General features: G+C 35.7%; 1 protein-coding gene across 1 annotated transcript in view; it reads left to right on the forward strand.

Annotated features, from left to right (window-relative positions):
- Positions 1-26,856, forward strand: part of LOC105627833 (probable G-protein coupled receptor Mth-like 1) — a 166,539-nt gene that overhangs the window by 118,488 nt on the left and 21,195 nt on the right. Inside the window, exon 5 of the mRNA XM_012209111.1 lies at positions 22,469-22,653. Within this exon, the coding sequence (XP_012064501.1) occupies positions 22,469-22,653 (185 nt within the window). The remainder of the gene's footprint in view (positions 1-22,468; positions 22,654-26,856) is intronic.

Here is a 26,856-nt window from a genome sequence, read left to right on the forward strand (position 1 = left end):
GAGAGAGAAAGAGAGAGAAAGAGAGAGAGGAAAACATCGCGGCAGAGAACTGTAGTCAATTGGCTAGCCCGAGAACTCCGTAGGACGACGTTAGTTGATTATGGCCTTCGCGTAGGTCGTGTTCCTTTTCGCGTGGTGCATCGTACCGCTCGCTGGTGAACACCCCCGCCCGCAAGAATAATGACAGCGCACGTGACGGCGCTTCACGATCATTATTCTTCGCAACACCGATGGACGTTTGCGTAGGGGTACCTAATCGATTTTCATACAGATACTTTGCGAGCCGACATATTCAATCGTGATCGGATGTTTTCTTCATATCGAGGATATTCGCGATTTGAATAAGGTTCTTAGCAGGGTTGGATAAGTAACTTTTTTTTAAATAAGTTAAATTAAAAAAATTTAACTTAATTAAAATATAAGTTAATCCATAATACAATAAAATTAATTGAATTAAAAGTTAAGTTAATAAAAAAAGTAATTAAAAAATTTTAAAAGTTAAATTTGGTTCGAACGAACAACTAAGAAAAAAAAGAAAAAAGAAAAAGTTTGATTATTTTACATAATTTTTCGTATTTTTTTCCTTTCTTACAGTTTATTTATTAAAGAATCTGGTTACTTTTATTCACAAGTAACGATTATACAATATAAAATTACTAAATTATATACTCATTAGCCTCTCGCATGTATTTAAGGACTTCGAAAAATTAAAAAGTTGATAGTTACTGATAAAAATTAAATTAAGTTAATTAAATTAAGTTAAAAAGTTAAGAGTCTAAAATGTAAAAGTTAAGTTAAAATTAATTAACTTTTTAATTTTTTAATTTAACTTTTATCTTTTTAACTTAATCCCTAGTCCTTAGTATATCTACACGCCTAACACTTAATAAATTACAAGATCATAATTATTTACATGATTTATGCACTCAGAGAAAAAAGTCGTATCAGTAATTATAAATTTGTAGTGAAATAGCGCCTCAATTATACATATATACATATATACATATATACATATATACATATTATTAAATTCTAATAAGAACACTAAATTAAATGAACTAAGAAAATATAGTAACATTAAATGTAATCAATTACAAATGGTTAATATTACACTATATTTTCTCTCTTAGTTCACTTAAATTACTTATTGTTTTTATTAAAGTTTTATAAGACATAGTTACAAATTTGTGTATGCATTTCTTATTTATTTTTGTTTTCCAAATTTTGTTTTTCAAGTTCGAAACCAACATTGCGCCTTTTATTATAAACTGAGTGGTTTTCTTCTTGGGATAAACTGAACTCCGCTACTTTTCTCTAATGACAATGCCACGTACTACTCGTCTTGTGCGACTTTATAGAGAAAATATTTTTAATGTATTCCTTAAAGTTATCTCAACAATAATTAATTAGTTACACGATATAGAGTGCTTTATTAACAAAAAAAGTCATTATTTCACTATCAATTAATAATGTACACAATTTGTTATCGTAACTATATTTTTGTAACATTCAGCACTACTTCAGTTTCTATTACTTTGTAAGACTAGTTACAGGTTAATCAATTGCAAAAGTTGCCAAATTTATTGCCAGAACTATTTCGTTTTCTCTTCCAATCAGTGGTTGTATGCGTGCAATTTGAAAAAATAAAATTGATAATAAGCAATTCAGTCATGCGATGAACTGCTAGACATCCATCCAGATAGGATCAACTTCGTTTTCTTTTCTCAATATCCGTTCTCGCAAAATATTCCAATTTCGATGAATAACTCAGTTCGCTCAATCGAGTTTCGACAGACGGAACTCAGAGAGAACGGGAACGGGACCGTCCGGCCGACCTCGACGTGGCAAAGAGAGCGCTTTTCCAGCGCGACGGACGGGACACGGCCGACAATATTTCGATTTTCATTTAGACACGACGCACAGCGACACTTCGGGCGAAACAGGAGTTTTAATTAAAGCCACAATCCCCGCGGACCCCCTCCGATATTCAAATGAGTAATCCGTATCTCACGCTGCGCCGCGCATCCTCCGTCGCCGGTGGCGGCGGCAGATGGCCGGACTTCGTCATATACCGAGAAAAAGGTGTCTACGTTCTGCGACGACGTTACAGACGGCCACAAAATGTAGCCGCGTAGACCACGACGTCGCACAACTGCAGAAAGTTTCGCGGTTAATCGCTAAAGGATTATCGGAACATTGGGTAAGAACTAGACGGGAGTCATCTCGTACGATCGAGATCTGAGAAACTTTGATTCGACGTCTTTAATTCGATCTGATATTATTCCGAGATAGACGAGATGTAATACTTCTATGACATTACGTGATAATGATTCTTACACTGAGAAAAAGGATCTGGTTAAATTAAATAGTAATGAAAAATGGACGAATCAAAATTTTCTGATTAAATCTACTAGAATTCTAGTTGAGATAACTAGGATTTTGATTGATATAATTGTTCTGGTAAAAATAAGAATTCTAGTAGATTTTACTATCATATTATCAATCAATATTGTATCAATCAGAATTTCGGTTATCTCGATTTGAATTCCAATAAAATTGCTCAGAAAATTCTGATTCGTCCATTTTCAACCAGAAATTTTTTTCTGTGTATGATAATTCATAAGTTTGCTAATAAGACGAACAACAATAAACACACGGTATTGTGTACATTATCGGCCGAAATATTACTTCTATCAGGCAAGAATGATCAGCCAAATCTCCTGAAAAGTATTTGACGGCTGTATCATCGTAATTAAATCGCTCAGTTGCCTCGGCGGGAGATAGCTCATAAATCATCTCGGTAACGTCTGCGATCGACGGCATTTGTGTTGGACAGGTAGGACTCAGGCTTATGGCAGCAAAATGGATAACATCACGAAGGGTTATAAATGATAAAATTTCGTTCAAACTATCTTTATAATACTTCTCATAAAATAAATAGAATAAATTGTTTCTTAGTTTTTTCAATGAGCAAAAGGAATATTGACTAACGCAGTCTTATGTAAAAAAATTTATTACCTTTATTTTCTAAAAAAAATATAAAAGTTTGCAGTTTATAAATATATACAGATAATATTATAATTATATAAAATTATTTACAAGCAATACAATTGTTGAAGAAAGATGTAAAATATTTCAAATATAAGTTATGTAATAATAGAGAATGACACGTTTTAATTATATTACTTTTATTACTCACGCAACATTTTTTATAGTTTTTGTAATGTTTAATGTTTCTCTCGAGTCAAAAGACAAAAATTAAATTCGCCGAATGAAAGGTTCATTCACAAGAATACTTGCACCACGTAGCACCAAGGACGTGTTAAACTGCGAACTGCGAACGCTCCCTTAAAGCTGAGAACTGGTACTTGAGAACAATCACGTTTTCAATCGTGCAAGCTGGTCTAACTTCGGTGCGCAAACTTCATCCCTCAATGTAACTTCATCACCGGGCTGGTACTACCTTGTTGGAGTAAATGAGCGAAAGAAGCGGGAGAGACAAAGAAGAGAAATCGTGAGCATGCGGCGAGAGAGAGAGAGAGAAGAGAGAGGAGGGGGGGGGAGAGTCGCACCGATCAGTCGCACGAATTTGTCGAGCCGAATGCCAAACGATCGAGCGAGAATTTATCGATAGAAGTTAATCGCGTCGTGCGAAAGAGAGAGGAAAGGAACACGAGAGAATGATTTCGAGGACATCGTTTTCACCTTTTTCATTGGTATCAGTCGTGGGTGAGAGAGTTACCCACGACTCTTCTTTGCTCGCCGCTCACATGTCGCCCACATGTTCAACTTCTTCCTGACCGCCGCTGGTCGGTTCTTCCTTCCTGTTGAACGACATGAACTTAATTTCGCCGGAGCGATTCTCCGGTGATCCTTATCGAGCCGGGCGATTCAGCTGACATTCTCATCGAAGGCGGCGATATCCTCTTAAAAGTCTGCTATGGCAATTCGGTTATCTTTTTCGCTGCCAAGGAAACAAGCGCCATTACTTCACGAAAAATGGATTTTCCGCTAACAAAATATACATACTTGCAACGAAATAGAAATAGAGACAAATAATCCTTTGTTTGTAACTTTTTAAATTTTTGTTGTACTTAAAAAAGATTTCTAAAATTTATAATAATATCCTGTTATCTTCCTAGCTAGCTCGTCGGAAATTATCATAGTATTATTTAATAAACGGATAATTGACTTGAATTTTTTGTTATTTTGGTGAGATAAAATTCAATAAATGACGACCGATCATTTGAGTTCATACTCAGCCGTTTAGCATGCGATCGCATCGCCGTCACTTTCCCATAATTAAATGACACATCCGTTCAATTACCGGTTAATTCCATTACTTGCGCGACTAATTCGTTATTGCCTTTCGATTTCCGCTCACGCATCGCCCACGTGCGCTCGATTTCTCGTATCTTCTCTTCCTTTCGCCCTACCGAATACGTCACCGAGTACCGAGCTTCGTCGCATTGCTCCGACGATAGATTGCTTGCTAGGACGTTCGCCCTCAATAAATTTAATAATCCCAGCTTTCATCGGCGATTTTTATCTGCGCTGAAGAATCGATCTGTTTTGTCTTCTTACAAAAGAGCAGCCCTTGACAAATGGTCTCCGTAATGCACTGCCGACACTTTCAGTTATCCGTACGACTTTATTTAACAAACGACTGAATGCTGCGAACTAATACATCATTTTTCTTGTTATTTCATGCTCAGTCCGTTTTTCCTGCTCGAACCAATCCCCGAAGATCGCATTTCTCTCTTTTCTCGTCGCTCTTTTTTCTTCACATCGAAAGCAAATAGTATTTTTATTTCAGTGGTATTCTTTTTTACTTTCGTAATGAAGAAAGAGGTGTATACCAGCTGAAGCTTTAAAAGCGCACCGCTCCTTTTTTGCGCTTCTCTTATTTTGTCTAGAAAAATAAAGAGAATAGAAGCAACGTCTCTCAAAATAGTGAGCTGCGAATGAGATGTAAGAGGGACAAAGTGAGCCTTACGGTATTTCCGATCGACAAGTACACAACTCTATCACGACTTTTTCGTCGCATCGTCTGATCGACCGATCTACCGATGTCCCCGTTTATTTTTAAGTTATTTTTAAGCAACGACAATTTCGAGACGGGACATCCGTCGAGGGATAAAACAAGAAGAGGAACAGTCTCGTCTCGGTTTCCGCTTCAGCCAGATAAGAGAGATTCTCGGAAGGACGTTACTCGGGATCATCGTTCGACCCGCTTAAATGCGTCGCAAATATCAGCAAGAAATTCACCGACGTTCGTTCTGCTTGCTGGTGGAACTAATCGCCCGACAAAACGCATAACGGGGTCGAACTTAGCAAACTCGCTACTGGTATTCATCGGTTCTTCCTAGCGTTCTTTCTCCTGTGAAGGTTTTTTTCTTGAGAATACTATGAGAAAAAGGCGAGACTTAGGTTTCTTATTTCTCGAAAAATGTTATTCTGAGGAACGATAAAATCTGTTTATCGATGAGTTTCTTGTAAATATACACAGATATATACATTATTTTTTGCACGAAATCTTTAAAATATTTGTTTTTCTGTCGCTATTTTCTGTCGCTATTACGATTACGTAGAAGAGAAGAAAAATATTCCATTGACAAAGTCACTGCGTCATCGAATTTAAAGCCATGTACATGAAATACGCATATAAAGAAATATATAATTTCTGGATGTTGCACTGAAAAAAAATACACTAAATTTTAATAAATCATTTGTTTTAAAATAGTGCCAACTAAATATATGCTAAATATAAAGATTTATTTATTTTATACAAAACCTTTATTCCAACCATCATTTCTTTTTATTGAGTATTTATTTACTATAAGTAAATGTTTAGTTGGCACTATTCGGATAAATATTTATTAAAATTTAAAATATTTTTTTCTCAGTGTATGAACACTTTTTCTCAATTACAAGTAAATCAATTAGACAATAAAAATAATCAACATATGATTGTAAGATGTAATTGCGCAGAAAAATTATTGAATTAGAAAACACACTGAATTTTAATCGATCACACTATCAAATCTGCTGAAACGCGGAAGAAAATATACAGAAAGATATTCTATTCAGAATAAATCCGTTCCAAATATAAAGGTTTTCAAGAGTTTTGCTCGGGGGGAGATCCTCCTGGAGAACTTCGGCGATTCCGAATGTTAGATTATAACGAGAACGTCATGAATGTGTAACCGGGAGGCTTGGTGGTGCGCGTCTCGCGGCTTTATGCAGAATATAATTCCTCCGATAAATAATTTCCACGGTCGCGATACCTCGGATACTCCTCCCGTCGTCTTCAACGACTGCGCAGATGGCCACCCCCGTCGAAGCTAAGGATACTTAGAGAAGTCGCTTCCTAAGCCGGATTTGGGCCTAATGGTGTGTGCAATTATTCCACTCCGAAGGGTACCAGCCGATCAGACACGACCGTCCCATCCCATTCCGTCCCGTCCTGATGCGGCACGACGCGGCGCCGGTTTCTCATCCGGTCCGACGTTTCGTTAATGGCGAGCAAACTGCACCGCCAAAGTTGCTATCCGCTAAATGCGGAGGCGGAGAAGCGCGCTCGTAATCTCTTTCCGCGTGACGGACATGCGGCTCGTAAAGGCGAACCGCGAAACAGATCTGGGTCGGAAGATTCTCTCTTCGTTCCTTTCGTTTGCGGGACCACCGAGGTGGATATCGATCTAGATTTCTTGAGTGATCCGCTATGAGGATCACATATTTATTTATACAATCTAGATATGTGCACATGATATGATCATTTAATATTGAATCACATGTCGCTGTGTTGAGTTCGTTTACATTGCATGTTATTGCATACGGGAAATGTGAATTAGTTCCTGTTTGAATATGAAAATAAACTGCAAGCTTATTTAGATTTTATCTCATCTAATTGTCGTAAATTTGAGTTTGTTTTGTTCCAATATTTTCATAAACTGAAGAAAAATTTATTTACAGAAGTAAACATTTACTTACAATAAATAAATATCTACTCAATACAAAAATCATATAGTTAAATCAAATTAGTTTTTGCATCAAATAAATGTATGTTTATATTTAGTAAATATTTAGAATTATTCAAACAAACATTTATTAAAATTTAGTATTTTTTTTTTTTTAGTATATTTTATAGTATATTTTTAGTATATTTTTTAGTATATTTTATACCTTATTCTAAATCTGAATCAATGGATAATGATATCAGTACCAAGTATGCCACTGGTAATTGTGAAATCTGAGATTCCTAGCTGATCTTTATTATGTGATCTAACTAATCTTTTAGTGGATAAATTCAATATAGTATTAGAATATAGTATTGGAAAATTGAATTAACATTCAAATATCAGTATTTTAGTTATATAGTGATCAAATATTTTTCCTTTTTTACTTAAACTTTACTGATTATCAGTGCCAAGTATGCCACTAATTAGTGACTATCCACTGATTTAAATTTAGAGAGTATATATCATTTGTGAGACGTTTGTAAATCAAAAGCATTTTATATTTTAGCTGATATTGATTTGTAATTTGCAACTGCTCTTATTCGATTTCGTTTGCGATTTAAATTCTTAGCGGTTCGCTGACTTCCAAATGTTTTCGTAGCGACCGTATGGTGCGGTGATGGAATGCGTCTCGATTGAGATGCAAAACGAAAGGATAGGAAGATCGATACACGGTACCATCGCAGTATCATTTATTGAAAGTCACTTGAGCTAATGCGTTTCTTTCATGTATTTCTTACAGAGCAATTTGAATGTGCTTCGAATTGTATTAATGCTAATCAATACTTGCAGCACGTTGCATCGAGAATTACCACACCCTCTCACTCGACTTTACCGGATGGCATGCCTGCAATTTCGACGAGAGAGCTATTACTAAATACTTTCGAAAAACTTTTCCCATCTCCGTGTTTACCTCAGGTCTGCTTAACAATCCTCTTTTCATTGCGAACATCCATTGTGGTTGTTTGTTCGAGTCGAGAACGCCTCTTGCGTTTGATTAACATCCATCTGTCAAATGAAAATGTTGTCTTGCTAGACACTTAAACGAATCTTCATGCAATCTCACGGAGCACTTTCGGAACCGCAAACGGTAAGTTGCCATTTCGACTTCCGCCTCTCTGTCATCGTTCCATGGTGGATGATTTGCAGCTGCAGCAACACGCTCAACAAAAAGCGAGGAAAACAGCGGGGAGCCACGATTCCGAGCGACTCGATTCCGTCCTTGGTTTTATCGCTCGTAAACTGGGTCCGCGACGCGAAGCGGCGGCAGCGACGGTGGCGGACACGGATCGTATAAACCCCGCTCCAACACCCTTCTCGTTTTCGTGCTCGTAACTCTTCCCGATCTTCCTTAGACGCCCACATGCACTACCATCGACGATGAAGTACGGAAGCACAACGGAGCGGAAGTTGAAACGGGCAAGTGCTCGTTAATACGCGGCTGCGATAAAGCAGCGCCCTTGCATCAAGTATTCTTGCTGGTTCGACCAAGCGAACAATTCAAGGCTGTTCTGAAGCGAAAGCGGCATGCTACAGCAACGCGTTATTCACGGAATATAATCGTGCAAGTAAATTAATATCTTTACACTTGTTGAGCGAACAATCATCACAAGAAAGAATGCAGGGGAACTGCGCAATTTATACTATAAAACAGAAAATAATTGTTGTGCAATTCTAAGAAGAGATATTCTTATGGAGATAATTTGAAATTTTGAATTGTTAGAATATGAATAGGATAGAAACGTTTCCTTCGTTTACAAAAAAAAGCAACGATTTCATAACGAGTACCTACTCTAAATTCTTTAGAGTGGAATCTCACTCTAAAGAGTGAAAATTAAGCCAGTCTTTAAAAAGAATGTCAATTTTCAATCTTATAAAGTTTTAGAGAGTACATGGATTTATAAAGATTCACAGATAAATATGTGCTAAGAACACATGAGCAGATATTCTTCATTACATCGCCTCTACCAATTATCAGTCTAATTCAGGAGAAATGGTCTAACATTGACGCTGACCGCAAATCCGCAGAAGCTACGTGGCTCAATCGACTGAATGTCGAAGGAGGGGTCCTTTGATGAGGCACCATGCGCGCCGGCGGGACCATTCAACTCGGACACCCACCCTTTGACCCGCCATTTACACCGGCGGATAGTGTCGATGTAAATGGCCATTAGACTGCCATGCTAACCCGCAAAACCGACATACGTGCGCGCGCGATTGGCTGGAAGCTGATTTTCCTTGACGATCATCACTGACAAGATCGTCGCCGTTGAGTCTGGAATGTCGACGATAAATCCATAATGCCCAGTCATGCTAATCGATCACAAAGTCTGAACGCCACTGTTCTGACAGGCATTCTGGCGTTCAGATACGTTTTTCGGAAAACTGATGGAAAACCTTTCTCAACCAGTAGATAAAGGATCCGTCGCGTCGCCAGTATCGCAGAAATTTATTAGGATTTACACGAGTCTTCAGGAATGACGTCAGATTTATTGTACCATTGTTCACCGGTATCCGCGCGATTTCCCGATTCCGTCGTGCAGTTTCAAAAACTTTTTTGATCAAAACAGTTTCCGATTCTTTTACTTTCTCGTATTTTCTTTCCATTTTCAACGAAGTATCTTAAACAAAGAACAAAAGATCTAATATTTAATATGACGTTATAGAGTAACGTTATAGAGTATTCCAATTACTGTCTGTCCCTATTAATGTGCTTTTGTATTTCGATAAGTGATAAAGAAAACTAGCATGAATAAATAAGAAAAAATATTTTTTTCTTTTCAAGTTATATTATTAATGCATACGATACCGAAGATAATATTTTATTTTTTGAGTATTAAAATATTTTAAATATTTTTTCAAAAAATATGAGGAATTTATATGAATTTAGTAATACGTACCGCAAGTTTTTAAGCTTGTCCCTATTAATTTGCTCTGTATTGGAACTGAGAACGTGTTATAAGTGTATATTGAAATAAATATAATTGAAATAATGATTTATGTAATATATTAACTTAAACAATTAGCTTAAATTTATTACCTGTTTTAGTAATTATATATTAAAATAAGTCAAATGTGGATAGGCATACAAATTGGGAACACATTAATAGGGTCATCGCCGCTTAGAGGACTCACTAATAGAGATAAAAGCATGTTATTTATTTTTGTCAATAACATTATAAAGTATTAACATTTTTTTAGATTAAAGAAACATAAGAAAAAGAAATAGTTGAAAAACCGATATTGCAAGCAGATAAAATTAAAGCTACAATATTTAATAATTAATTTAATAATTAATTTAATCAGTAATAAGCAAGTTGGCTAAAAGGCATATTAATAGGGACAGTTATCCTATATATATTATAAGATTTAATATAATATTAATATTATTTCTAAAGAATTATAGAATCCTCTGATATATCTTTCTCGTCTTCACTCTATAAAATATTTCTTTATTCCTATGGAATAAAGAAATATTTTATACCGCATTCATATCGCAAAGATAGAATTTAATAAATGAACTCCCATGTACTAGAAACCGATGCTGCTTGATAATTCAATGAATGCCAGCAATGAAATTTGTATCATATGCATGATTCCTGTAATAGAATCTAAACAAGACCGAAATAATTATCCCTCTGGAGAGCGGAAACTCGAGAAACTATCGTATGATTAGAAATTTGGAATATTCAGTTGCCACAAAACTGAAAATTAGGGAAATCAGGGAATAGTAATTTATATTGCTATATTAAATTAATCTTTCAATAAAATATTTAACAATTTCCAAATCAGGACGAAAATATAAAAATTCTAAAATATTGAAATATTGAAAGGGAAAATCATAAAATTTTGTCTGGAAATTAGGGAAACATTAGAGAATTTTAAGTTGAGGAATTTGTGATAACTTTTGATATTCTCGTAATGTGCACCAGCATGCATTAAAGCACAATATTAGTGTAGTACACTCAATAGACTAAAAAAAAAGAAACATAGAGTATCGCTATCTGACTGCGTCATTGGATTCTTATAAAAAAAAGATCACGTTGCTTTCAAGAAGAATAGACGGACAATTCCACGGAAAGAAGGTCGTTTAGGACAATAATTCTGCGGCTGTGATTGAATTATACGCGAACAAACTACCACTACTATTTCGTGTCATCCATCTCGGTTGATCGTTCAATCTTCTCTCTCCCTCTCGCTTGCTCTTTCAACTCCCTACCGACCCTCTTTCGTTCGCCATAATAAACTCCGTCGTGCCCGCCACTACTCTGACCGCCCTCGCACACTACTGTTCCGTATTTGCGGCCCTTCATTTGCAGATAACCACTCGTGGAACCACGGAACAATCAGCCGTATCCTTAGAGTGCATCCTTCTATCTGTTTCCTTCCTTCCGTCCGTTCTTCCTTCCTTCCACCCCGTCTTTCCTTGCTTCGTTGCTACCTTTTCTCATGCTTTTCCTTCCGTCCTTTCGCTCTGCTTCTGTCAGTCGACACGTGGGACAAGATTAAAGAGAAACATAGAGGGAAGTATAGCCGGTATTACCGGTTAGTGGACATCGAATCGTTGCTCTTGCATTATTACGCGAGTCACGGAAGAGAGCGTTACGATAAAATAATGGTAAAATTAAGGGAATAAAATATTACAATGAAAAGTACAAAAATATAAGAAGAAAATTACAAGTCTAGACAGAGAATAACAGGGATGCGCCTTACTAAACACGTGGCCAAGTTCAGGGTTAAACAGAAACTGTCTGTGTTGCGTGTCATTACCAGACACGCAGGGATAACGAAGGGTGTACTGTGATAAGACTTAGGGTCTGTTTCATGTTCAAACTTTTTATGTAGCAACTACTTATTCACTCTCTTTTATATAAATAAAAATAAAACGAAATACTCTCTTAAAAAATATGTATAATAAATAATTTGGAAAAATAAATTTAATATGCTGTATTTTATGGCATGGAAAATATATTACATAATCTAAGACACATCACTTTTAAGTAAAGCTATAACAAATTAACAAAGAATCAATTTATATAATTATATAATATATTATATTCTACTTAAACTTTTTTAGATAAACTCCTTAAATCATTAGATTTTTAATTATATTTATAAGTTGTCTTTTCATACTTCATGAATTAGTGTTAGGAAAATCTCACGAATTGCACCAAACATTATCCATCGCGAATGCGATGCATGCACTCGATGGCCATGAATCTCAGGTCGTAAAAGCGCGGTCGTAAATTCGCGATCCCGCGCCCCAGCATTACACGTGTAGAGCTGTATGCCGGTTGCCCCGAACTATTTTGCATCTTCGATAAGAGAAAGGGAAGCCGTTGTTCTCGAAGATCGATGTTTCCGGGCGCGCGCCCCGAGACGAGAGAATGACACCGCATAAATTCTCACCCTCGTCCCGTATAACGCGGGATGACGTTTCGGGATTCCCCGCTCCCGCAAACCAGCTGCACTCGAATCGAGACCACGATGAGCTATGTCTTTCATTTCCTTTCTCCCGAAGTCCCGTGTTGGCTCCTCTCTATCCGCTAAATGGACAGCAGGAGTTCGAGCCGCAAAGTATTTTCTATTTTCGATATCATCCTTCACACTTCATAATTAATGAATCGATAGATTCGATAGAAAATCCATGAAATTAATAATCCATGAAGATAATGATAGTTAATGACATTTATTGCAGTCTTAAAAGAAAATTGAATTGAAATGGAAATTAATTCTGAACTTCGTAATTGGGAGTGATTTTTGTTAACTCGATTAGCCTTAAAGCATCTCGCGAAAATGAAGTTATTACAAAAATAAATTGTATAATCTCAATTCTCTCTTAAATAATGCATTAAATTTAAATAACGTAATTTCAACTTTTTTAGTTTTCTATAAAGGGGAAAATTTGTAAGTTTTATTCTTTCGAAGTAATTATGTACGCAAAAAGTCTTTTGTGGACTGATTTACATCACGGTTATTACATGACGCACATCGCAAAAAAGTGGACATGACTGTAGTTCGCGTTGACATACTGTAATAATATTTTTGATAGGCATTATAATATTGCCAATCCCTCGGCAGGAAATAGCTCGAGCATATACCGCACGTGGCAATACAAAAGATGGCTCGATTCCCTGTTTTTCGGACGTCAACGCTGTACGGGACAGTCGCCGCCGGTCGTGGGAGGGGAGATTGTCGCTCCTATAACTCTTGGTGTTTGTTTTCCTTCTGGTCCCTCCTGTTTTTCCTCCATTAGCGACTTTACTACCCCCGCTGTATGCCTTCCTTACAGCTCCCCCTCACTCGTACCGCCGTCTTCGTCGTTTTCCTCGGTTACCCCACGTCAACAAACACCTGACAATTTCCCGTGACTATCGTCAGAACGACTTCTCAAGTTGTTCGTAGACAACATGCCACCCCTTACGGCTTCCTTCTCGATTTGCTCGCGTATAAAATCCGCATATCGAGTGTAGAATTGCCTCCTACCTTCTTTCACGGTATATCAAGTAGTCTCTTTCTATCGATGGCAATTTATACTTTCAAAGATGAGAAGATAACATATGTTCTGTAATAATAGCTCTCGGGAATTGTAATATGCTATAATAGTATAATACTATTGTAATATGCTAAGCACCTTGCCACATACTTTTCAAAAGTCAACTATCTTATTATTTTTTTAATACCTAAAATGCCTTCCTTTCTCTCTTTATCAATACATTCATATAATATAGAATTTAATTTTTATTTTGTTATTAAATTTCCAAACATTAATTTCTAAGCTTAAGAGTAATATATTATAGTAATATATTATAGTATTATAGATTATTGAAGCTTTTCAGCAAGAGACAACATAGAGAGACACAATATAACACAGTGATCAGATATTTGTTTAATATTGACAAACAGTAAGAACAGTATTCATTCACTTACACTGAGTATTTTTTTCTTGTATTTCTTTCCATTTACTTCTCTTGTTGGAAAGTAGATATTTTATAAATTAACAAAAAATTATTTTTTATAGCATATTTACATATAATAAAACGATATCATTTGTATCATATTTATACGTCATATTTATACGTCATATTTTAAAGAGATAAAAAAAAGGTCAATTTTATTTATAGTATTTTTAGTTAAATCGAGATTCACACGTAGCAGGACGGTCTATTATTGTAAACGACACATTCCCGGGATTTTTAAATCCACATCGTTTTTATATGGACGATAAAAATATACGCGTGTCAGTCGATTTGTCGTTTGATCGAGTGGATAAACATTCCGAATAGTTTTACAAATTCCACGAGACTTTTATTTTTAAAATATCCCACGCGCTATCTTTCTCTCTTCACGCATCTTCCAAAGTTGTGCATGTCATCTTTCCTACGTTTGTGATACACATCGAAACCAGAGAGATCAGCGAAAGATAGACTTCCTGCCTCATCTTCTGCAGCGCTTATGCAATGGCATTCCTCGAACCAGTTATACCAAGAACGCGTACCATTTGAAAATGTACGCTTCAGATATTCATCATTGTAGATCGTATCGTATCTAAAAGAATGTTTTATAAATAAAAGAGGCGACAATCGGAATCATCTTGAAATACCAATATAGTCAAGTATAAACAGCTACAAACATGTATCGAATAAATTTATCTTTTGTAAAATCAGCTCTTAATCATTGCTTGACTGAAACCAAACTATTTTATGTCAAATTAGTTTTAAGCAGTTTAAAAGAGTACACATATGTAATATATAAATTCACATCCAATTATCTTAGCATTTAGATTTATTGACTGTGAAAGGTTTTATTTTATACTTGTTGTGTAATCACATTTACAATCGGAAGAAATTTCTTGTTTAAAATTAATTTTATTTGATATTAAACTTTAAGTTATTTGTGCCTATGTTAAAAGGTCTTCAAATATACATTAATTTTTAAGTACGTGGAGAGAAGATTTAGAGAGAATTTCACAAATCGTCTTCATCAGGCATGAATAATACAATTTAACATCCATTTATACTCTATTGTCTGTAATCTCATGAACGAGATTGTTCGTTGCAAATGTTTACTCCAGTTTGTGATGTGGGAGGAGTTTCTTACGGAAGCAGTTCTCTTACAAACGTAATTGGCGAACACATAACTTGCCAGCGATAAACGCTAACAGCACGTTGATCCCTTTTGAAAATGCGCGAAGGCTGCAATTCGAACGTTCATTGCAACAGGATTCGAAGGCTCGATTACACGCGTAGCGTTCCGGCTAGCGTTTTCTGATACCTCTCGTATCTCCACCCACTTCGCGTAGCGGCTTATATTCTGCGATTCTTCGTGTCTCACGGAAGTTGAAGCTGCTGCGATCGTGAAATAAGCCTCGGCACGCCCTCTTCTTGTATTCCCGGTTGTCGCCGATTGATTCGCAGCGGTGCGACAGAGAAGGAACGAGAAGGAGAACGGAATAGGTGCCTGAGGCCGCTTCTCGCCGAGCAAGAAAGTTCGCTGTTCGTGCCGCACGCGATAAGTGGTAACGACACGTAATACTCTTCGATAATCACCGTCATTCCATGATGCTGCGATACAGAGCGATACGATCGAACATTACAGCTTCGATTCGACCACGTCGCTTTAGACATTGCAATGAAGAAGATTCAAAAAAATTCTTTTACTCTTCTTTTTACGGCCATGTTCGTATATTATTGCCAGTTGACTGACACTATACTGAAAATTTATATATAATAGTTTCCGTTATATGAACTTTTATTATTTTTAATTAATTACTGGCAGTTAAGTCACAAAATCGCATACTTATTTACTTAATTTTTCTCTTAAAATTATAAATTGATTCTTCGAACTGAAAACATATTTGTAGAACTAATTGTTTTGTATTCTCTTAAAATCTTTCTATAACTTTCATCTGCAATTCTTTTTTTTTTCTGCAATTAATTTCTTATGAATATTCATTAAGTATAGTTCGTAAATGTATAATTTTTTGTAATTATTTTTATTCTTTAAAATTTAAACCACAATCTCTCCTGCTCTTGTTGGCTACGCCCATATACACGTATATGCACACAGTGCGTAAAAATGCTATAAAATTAATAATGCTAGAATTATAAGAATGGCACTACAATAAGCTATTACTTACGATTTATGAATGATAAATTAACTGAACGAATGACAATGCACGATATTAACAATGAAACGTCCTTAGATTCTTTATTGTCGGAGAATCAATGATTGTGACTATTATTATTTTGCTAAATGTTACGCGGTTTTTTAGGCTGTGTTCCAAATTTATTACCAGCACACAATATTGAAAATCTATTGCATACGTGCACTATAAATTTTTAGTACTAGTAATAAATTTTGGAACACATTCTTAGTGATCCATTTATTCGGTTATGAAGCACGTCCTACACGGAATCTATCTACCGAACGTTGTACATCTATATTTAAGAATATAAGGAATTCCAACTGGTCCCTTTTCTTGTGGAAACTCTTGGTACCTTTTCCCTGGGATTATTACCGCGGCTTATTGGTAACGGGATAATATTCACGAGCGAATAAGTAACGAAAGCTAAGAAGCAAGGACGATAAGGACGAAGAGAATATTGCAATATGTGCAATCTATATTTCGCGCTGATGACAATAGTAAATCCTTTGTCGTCATCTTCCTTCCCGCCGATATAATCGCCATTTAATTCCGGATGTGCGATATTGATTACCCCGGAAACCAAACGGAGGAGAATCGCGCTTTGTGTTTCGCGCAATGAGCGTTCGCACCTCGATTCGCACCTTCGACACGAGAATTGCATTCTCGTAACGGACATAACCGATTCGGCCAAGTGTTCGTAGGTACATGAGAGGCAATATTTCGTAATTGATTATCGTTAATTAAGGTCGCGTTCTCAGATCCTTGTTCTCTTACCCATCCTAATCGGTCTAATACATTATCGTTTCACACTATCTCATATGTTTAAGTATCAGAGACGATGTTAATCAACGATGAAATTGTCCCTAATTTTCGATTGCCTCTGGAAACTGGATCAATCGTAAATATGTGATATTCTTCACGCGCGCGATAAAACCTTAATTACGCAAATAATCGCGTATATGGCAGTGTAAATATTGACGTAATGAATAAATTACCAATAATTACGTATTTCTAGTTAATTAGGAATTGCGAGAATAACGTTTAATTGCTACGGAATTTCTGTAGAAGGACGTTGCTCTCAATTAATTGTTGCATTAAATTACATGCAGTATATAAAATTTACATCGCAAAGTAATTAATATGTCGTAATGCGACCCAAATATAGATCAGATACGTTTATCGAGAACTTCGCATAGATTTGCATGAATTATTCATTGGGTAATTCCCATAAGCCGTTGCAATTTATAGTCTATTAGATTGTATCGTTTCTCGATCTGTGTTAGAATGAGATGTGCCGATACATTGCGGAGGCTGTGACAAATAGATAGATAGATACATAGAAGGAGAAATCGATCGATTGATCTTCAGATTCAGTAGAACGCGTAAACAGGTCGAGGATAATGGGGTGGGGATGGGGTGGGGGGTTTGGAGGGGAGGAACAAAGGATAGATGGATGTCTCAATTGACGATGAATGAAGGGTGAAGGAACCGTCGAGTTGAACATTTTCGCGTCTCGACGAGAAGTTTCCGCGCGCTTGAGAGCCCTCGAAACTTTTCAATAAAGTGTAAACTTACTTTCCATACGTCTCGAATGACAAAGTTCGTTCTGCTGCTATCGTTTTTCGAAGGAATTTACGGGTGCTCGAAAGACGTTCCCGAGGGCGTTGTCGATAATCATTTTTGATGCGCTTTGGAAAAGTTTCTGGCGTAATCCTGCTTCGCTTGTGACAGGATTCGCGTGAACGTAGAAGTCGCGTAATGCAAATTACTCGAGCACGCTGTATGCTTGTACGCAGATAAGTTTCGAAATATTTTTAGATTTACCTAAAGATTTCCAAAAAGTACACTGAAAAAATATACTAAATTTTAATAAATCATTTGTTTGAATAGTATAATTAATTAAACACTTATTAAATATAAAGATATATTTATTTAGCAATATAAAAACCATTTGACTTAACTATTATTCCTTTTTATCGAGTAAATACTGTAAGTATTTAGTTGACACTGTTTAGATAAATAAATATTAAAATTTAGAATATTTTTTCTCAGTGCGCAATAAGAAATTTTCAAATTTGTTTAAAAGCCCGAAATCGTAATCACTTGTATTATGTTACGATATAAATTTTACATACCTAATATTTTATATGCCTGCAATTTAACGCAACAACGAAGGAGAAACGTTCTCCTACAGAAATTCTGTGGCAATTAAATGCTACTTTGTCAGCGTAAACTATCTGTATAAATAATTCGTACTTTAACAAACATTTTCCCTAATAAAATGTGCGCTTAGCGCTCAAAACCGCGAGACTGTTTCCTAATGTGAAGAACGTGGGCGTAATAAATAATATCTTTGTGTCCATCTTGTTTCCATATAACGAGCTCTCCTCGTTATACGTTATTCTCTACGAGACGGTGCTCTCCGCCGAGTCTCGCACTCTAACGGCCGACACTGCCGCTAATTGCCGTCCGTATAATTACCATATCGGAGAAATAAATACAGAGCTCTTACCTTCTACGGCCAACGAGACAGCACGCCGACATTACATCCGCGCCGTTTAAAGTCTCGGAAAGATAGCGCGGGGGAGTGATAAAATATGAGCTTCGAACACATGAGCCAGGCGGCGAAGATTCTAACGAAGTCATCTATTCGTCGGCAAACTGTCTTGTTTATGTATTAATAAATGTTTCGATGTTCCTCACACATCTTTAATATCATCTTCTGCAGCGATTTGTCTCTACCGAACTATTTGAGAAGCAAAAAAAAAAGATCAAAGCGTTATAAACTTTAGCGTTAGAACAGAGAAAAGAAGAAATTCACATTGTAGACGTTAGATTTACGACAGCGTGCCCGAGATTTATGTAGCTACGCTATTAAAGTCGTATATGTCTTCGAGTTACTATTTCTTGGATATCGTGAAACTTGAGCGTTATTTTAAAATAAATCTTGAATACGTGGCCGCAATGCGCGACATTTGCGATATATAATAATCTACAAGAGGAAATGTTATTATATTTCGGCTGTCGTCTGCTTCCGTATTACGAGGAGGAAGTAATATTTAAAGGAAAAAAAGCTCATAACATGATCCTCGTGTGGAGTCCACAATAGCTGTTACGGAGGATCAAAAGATTAACAATGGCCACCTGACGTCTATTTAATAACAGACTTCGTTATCTCGGCTTTGCAACCTCTATGCATGCATCTCGGAACTCTTTCGCCAGTCAAGCACGAGACACCATTACGCAATGCACATCTCTGAAAGTACGTTTTCCGTTTAAATGAAACTTCTCTCTTCGTAGAGAGATTCGTTATATTGCAAAAATACAACATATATTATACGCTCGAGATCTATATTCATACCACATCAAAAGTCTCGAAAAAAAAAAATGTGTAAACGAATCGTCTCTTTATCACGAGAAATGACATGCCACTGTTGTTTATATAATTATGTCTACAATAGGGTTGTCACAAAACTGGAAATCAGGGAAAAATCTAGGAATTTTGTACAATTTTCTAGAAAATTAAAATTCTTGGCTTTAAAAAAATTTAATATGCATACATTATACCAACGCAATTTTGGAATATTATCAACTTAACAATTAAATGGAAACGATATCGATAATGTTAATAGTTACATTGCTGTATTAAATTGCTCTCTCAATATAATATTTAACGATTTCCAAATCAGGATGTAATTACAAAAAATTTTCAAAATATTATTAAAAGTATTAGAGAAAATCATGAAATTTTGTCTGGGAATCAGAGAAAATTTATGAAATTTTAGGATGAGAGATTATGGCAACCCTGGTGTGTTCGTGATAAGAGATTCGTCCATGCTCGATTTAACGACGAAACACTGCTACGCGCACTCACGCGTATCGCAAACGGCAGGTGTCCGCTAATTTTTCCAACTGCAACAATATTTAACGTCCGATTCCGTACCGGAGCTAGAATGTCTTTTTGGCTCGATTTCCACCAGGAAGTGGGGTGGAGAATTATCGTGGCGCCGCCGTGCCGACGTCGAAGCGAGACGTCGCGGTCGCTCGCGCGCGAATGTTTTACCGTCTCCTTTCCGTCTCTCTGAACTGCTCTCGTTATCTTGAGATAGACGAGGAAGAAGATGAGAGAGAAAGACGAAACGAAAGAGAGAGACTGGGAGAAACACGACGTATGCCGGCAATGATGACGCCTAATTAGCGACGCCGGAAATGAGGCATAGGCACCACGAAATTAGTATCTTGAGATATCCACTCGCGCCCATCTATCCGCCATTCCTCTCTCATTCTCAGCGGAATGCTTTCGCTAAATCTCTCGTGCATCCCGAACATCTCCACCATGTCGGAACGCGTCCTGGAGAAGAACGTCGAGTAAAACAAACTTTCGAGATAGTTGCCTGACAGGTGCTTTGTGTAACTTAATCAAGGGAAGTATCCACGAGAGAACTATCGTCGCACGTTGCTTTCATCTTACGACCGCATCTCGGTAGATTTTTCTCGATAAAAACTTAAATGGATACTACGTCTTTTCGCTATTTACCTTTCAATGTTAAACAACTTCGAAATTATTATCTTAAGTTAAGCTTCTGTAGAATTAATTTGCTCCAAGATTATTTTTTAGTTGAGTAAAGATCAATTTGAACTTATCGAAGAATTTATAGACTGACAGTAATATACTCGAGAGATATATGTAAAATTTTAATATATAATATATATAATACTGGGAAAAATATATATAGTACTGCACACATAGTGACTATAATTATAAATTACGCATTCAGACCTCCATTAATATTTACAACGTTATTTGAGATTATTATGATATCTTTTCATGTAATTACAAACTCTATTATTTAACGTTGCATGGTAACAACAATGCTCATTTGATAAATGTAAATAAATATAAAACCTAATAATATGTAACGTTGGTTATTAACGTTGATTAGTGCACGCAGGTACTTCATTATTTGTGAACTACGAAATTATTTGATGTGCAAAAACGCGACTGAGAGTTCCCAAAAATTGTTTAAATTTTTACTTTCACGCTCATTGCGATGGCATCTTTTTTCTTTTTCTCTTCTCCCCTCTATACATATTTTAATGAATGTATGTACGGATTAACTTTAGTAAAAATTTATATAATGGGTTGATTCAGAGAGCGGATATACAAAGAGAATATTTAAATGAAAATGTCTGTCTGCACCAACTCATGTCACTTAGTTAGAAAGCTTTTACTGATGTTAGTGTATTTTTATTCTCTACATGAATCGCGCAAATTATATAAAATTACCTACATTAAAAGAATTACGCTAACAAGAGGATACATTATAAAATGAGTTCACTACAGAAAAGTCCGGAAGAATGGAAATATTGCGGGATATACATTTTCTAAATTTTTGTAATATATTGCATCCAAGATATGATACATGTTTATTCATTTTTCAATACATATACATGTATATTTCTAATAAAAATTTTTTAATTACAATTTTAGGAAATTATGACACAACAATTTCATTATAAACGTAATATTTTTTTTTTATATTGATAAATAATTGTTTTTATCATATATTGTAGTATGATTGCAATTTTGAGATGGATAAAAAAATTATAAAAAATCTACTTACATTTGAATCAGTTTTTTATTTATCAAGTCTAACAAAAGTAATTTATGTATTATGATATTATTTATGTATTATGATATTATTGTAATATTCTAAATCTTTTCTTCTTGTATTAACTTTTTCGCTACTGTAATTCGCAACTTCTCTTTGCGCTAATCGACATTTGTATTAGGGTACGATTTATGGATAACTAAACCCCTCACGTATCAAGCCCTAACTTCATCTCCCTGCCATGAATGTCATTATGGCGATATTAAACTAGCCGGACAATGACAAAGCTTTACAATTTAGTACATTACGAGTAAACGTGCCGAGTTCTCACGCAGTTTCGTTTTAATAATAAACAGAAGATCGATCAATGACAACGATAATCTATAATAAATATGTTTATTGTGTTGTTACATTGTCGTATCTGCTACTTCCTTACGATAGAAATAATTATTTCCGAGGCTATAATTATTTCTTTGTCATGGCCAGAAGAAAAAGAAACGCGTTCTTGAATGGCTTTTTCGTTCTCCATTCATTCGCTATAGTTCGAGAGGAAATGTGGAATAGGAAAAGAGCGGATACCCGTGACCGTCTCGATATTTTATTTCCCTACATTTCTCACAATGCCGCGTATTCTCTTCGCAATCGCCATGCTCTTTACTGACTGAGCCCTCGCTTTTTGTTGCTTTCAGGGATTTGCGACCAGTGAGTTTGGAAAAAGGTCAAGAAACCCTTAGGCTCAGAGTCTATGCCTGCTACGCTTGGGGTGGGCCCTTCCTTGTCGCCGGTTTGGCTGCGCTTCTGGATCATCTACCGCCTCAACCACAGTACACATTTCTGAGGCCTCGCTTCGGCGAGAAGCAATGTTGGTTCTACGGTAAGTTCTTACCTCGTCCGTTGAACCCCTCGTCATTTCTGCGTGAACTATCTTATGGACGCGTGAACTTGCTCCATCCATCCGTTCCTTCTAGTTCGCCTCGCCATATTATCAGATCCCGTCAGATTTGCATCTCCTGAAATAATAAGGAATTACTTTAAATGCAGCCCATCTAATTTAATAAAAAAATATCACGAATTCTAAAGTAGATTATTAACTTGATTTTTAAATAGCAAATGGTTTTTTAGATTCAATACAGATTTTAGTGAAACTATGGTAACGAGAAAGCTTTTAGTCAGGTCAATGTAAAGCGAGTAGATTTATTTCTAACAAAGGATATTAGTTTTCCCTGTCAAGGGGCTCATATTTCGCGACTGGAGTTTCGTCGTTAGCAACGCGATATGAAACAGACGGCCGATATGTACCATATAAACTAGCGCACATCTCAATTAAATAGAGCTATGTGTTTGTTACACGGCGAGCGTAATGATGCAATTGGGGACGAATTACTTGTCGGACGATATATATGTATAGTTCGAGCTAGATCATTGCTCTAATTAAACTTGGCGTATAGCTATAATCCAGACTCCCTTTCGACGATATCGTGTCCGCAATAATGCATTATTATAGACACCGAAATGCACTATTCTTGCAATTCAAAACGATCGATCGATCTAATGGGAATTATTTACAACTACGTCAGTAATTAATAACTGTGATGCATTCGTTTCTCTTCAGACTAGCTCCACACCATAGGGAAGCCTTTGCTATTCTTGTTATCAATAAATGATTCAACCGCATAATCGATCATTTGCTTGACAATTAATATCAACGCATAGAATGTGCTTCATCCTTGTGAATTAATTAATTTCCTTGCTGCAATTAAAACCGATATTAATCACCCAGGAGGGTATACAAGATCGCTTGTCAATCGATTTATTAAGATCAGCTATCTTTAATATTATTACGGCGATTAATATTATCTATTTTTACTTATTTTATTTTATTCGTTTTAGTTTATCTTCTCGGATATATAATACCGATCGAGTTATTCATTTAATGTATTTTAATGAAACATATGCAGAGTTAAAAATTGACAAATTCTTCTTTCTGAAAATTTAAATACAGGTATCTCATCTTTTTTTCTTACAATTTTAATCTAAAAAATTTTAATCTAAAAAACAAAATATAGGTGCTTGAAACTAAAATCATTTTAGTAATAAGATATCGATTTGACAGACAATAATGGAGCTTATTATCGAAAGTAATACGTTGCGAACAGACCGTTATCCGACAATCCCTTGTGATCCGATTATTCTGCCAATTAATAGAACTGGTCATCCGCGCTCTCACAGTGCCGATTAAATTGGTTTTGTTAATCGATCGGTCGTGTCGAATTAATTGCTAATGAAGTACCATCATTCGACACCGACGCGACCAAAAAAATAAAATGACGTCGCGAATGTAATTGTTGTTACGCACGCATAAATCAGTGATTATCTCGAAAGATTTCTTTTTTTTTTTTCTTATTGAATTCTAGTTGTTTTAAAATCTTTATTTTTATTCCCGATTATTCTCCGCGGATAAATAACTATTGAAAGTATCGGAAAATTGGTATTTTTGCAGTGAACAAACTAGGTTCAGATTGACGGAGAAATCCACGGCTCAAAAAAGTTATTTGAATACATGCGTATTTGAGCTTTTATATACGAAATACATGTGTAAAGAATACATGAAAACGGTAGGTGCTTCCATTTATATAAATATATGCATTAATACATCATTAGTACAGTTGAGTGAGACTGCCACTCGACTCGCGCAAGAGGATTACACGCTCCCTGAAATATTACGCAATACGTACAAACCGTATATATTCTCATACGATTTCTCCCTCTGAATGGGTATATAATTATCCATGCGTACAAATAATCGATTACAATAAGGAACAGAATGGCGGCCGTTGTGTCGGCTTCTGCGTGGCGCATTAACGAGCGCGGATACTTTCGTAAGCGGATTACGCGTCGGCCGAAATATTGTATTTAAGTATAACGTAAAGGGCGACCAAAGATCGATACCTCGCCCCGAAGCGCCTTTAATACCCCGGATCCCCAATAATAACCGACAGACGTGGCCTGCTTGCGGATCTCCCTGCGAATCTCTCGCGGGTCGAACAGAGATAATAGGATAAAGTCGCCTAATATGAGATACCTTTTTTTTAAAGACTTGTAATTTACTTAATTTGCAATCTTTCTCCTTCGTAATTCCTTCTTATCTTAATTCCTATTTTCGTGTCAATTTTATGGGAAATGTATTCAAGATTTATCACCAAAAGTTAGTGACCGATAGTAGCTATAGTAGCTTTATTGTATGTGAAATTTTTTTATCGAAAGTGCCGATTTTGCTCATTCAAAAAAATTGTTTCCTAATATGAGATACAAGAGTTTTCTTGTATGAGATAACTAACTAAGGTATCTCATAACTAGAAATTAAGAAAAAAGGAAAAAATTAAGGTTTTTATACACGCTTTTATTATATTATACAAGTAGGAACAAGAATGTCATACATAATAATTATATAATTTTTTGATATGTGTGTGTAAGTAATCTTAACAATAGAATCATCATTTTTAATATTTCGTTCAATAGTATGCTTGGAGATATTAAATTGTTTAAATGCTCTCATATTAGCTAGGAATATCTTAAGTATCTCATGATTAAGTATCTTATGACTTCTAAGCCTTGTTTCATGATCAAATCTAATCTTTACAGTTAAAACAAATTATTATATCACGTGTTTTCCTATTAATACGATCTTACTCTATCACTGCATGCAGACTTTATTATCAAATATTTATTTATTATAATATAATAAAACAAGGTTTGAAGATTAACCTCAATAAAATTCGACAACATCCAATTTCAAGAATTTGTTTTCACAACTACACGCATGATTTAATAATGAGTTTTCTATTAAATATGTTTCACTCTATGAGTAATAAGTTCATAATAAAATCAACTACATGCGCTTATTAGTTTAACAGAAATCTCGCTATCTCATATTGGGAATCTATCCCACAATAGGCGACCTTACCCTAAGATTCAACAACGTAACGGCGACGAGGGGGGCATCTCTATTCGTTGCGTCAGACTACGAATTGTTGTGCCCGGCCATTTAATGACCCGTTTCCCTGCGTAATTCACATCCCACAATCCCATCGCGTAACGGTTCGCGTCCTAAAGTTCATCTATAGATGCGCACTGCAAACACGCCGCTCGCCGGCGTATTAATTACGTCAGGCCGCGATCCACGCCGCTCGCATTCCGCTGATTAACGCTCACTTTTTACGTGCCGAATCCGCAGGCCCATCCCTGTCGCAGCCAGAGATTGCAATTACAAACAACCAATCTACCTCGTCGCCGCATTCCTCGACCACGATCGCCCGCGTGTGGGAAGATCGATTTTTTCCCATTGGAAAAAAAAAATCAAAGAGCCGACAGAGATAATAATTATCGGCGCTTCCTGATTGTACGCGCGCGATGCACGTGGTATTTCAATGATTTGGTAAATTCTGCGAAATTGGTTATAAAATAGCAATGAAACTGCAATAAAAATGTCATAAGATTATATTGATTAAGAGAAATAAATTTATTTTTTGTTAAAACGGATCTTAAAATTAGTGCTTCATGAAATATATCAAATTTATTTTATATACATATCATATAATTCTGCAAATAGTGCGCCGAAATCTTTTTCAATCTTAAAATGCAATCATGAGTAAAATAGTAATATCATATATTAAGTTAACAAGCTAATAAGGATAGCATTTGATTGCTTGTCAATTTAATATATGATATTACAACTTTATTTCTGTTTATAATTGCGTTTCAAGACCGTAAAAGATTTCGACGCGCAGTTTATAGAATTGGATATATGTAATATAAATTCACTCTGAAATATTAAGATCCGCTTTGATCGAAAATAGATTTATTTCTCTTAATTGATTTATTCTATATCGGTACGAATTGTAATTGTGAGATTATATATCCGATTATATATCTTTCGAAAAATAAATCCGGAAAATAAATCGCGTTGACACTTCTAAATCTATAAATCAAAATCATTATCTACGTATCATTTATCACATTGTTTTTGTTTCCAAAATTTTTATTCAAAAATTTCAGAAAATGAGCACGAATGTTTGTA

This window comes from Atta cephalotes (genome assembly GCF_000143395.1).
Source record: "Atta cephalotes unplaced genomic scaffold scaffold00010, whole genome shotgun sequence".
NCBI classification, from domain to species: Eukaryota; Metazoa; Arthropoda; class Insecta; order Hymenoptera; family Formicidae; genus Atta; species Atta cephalotes.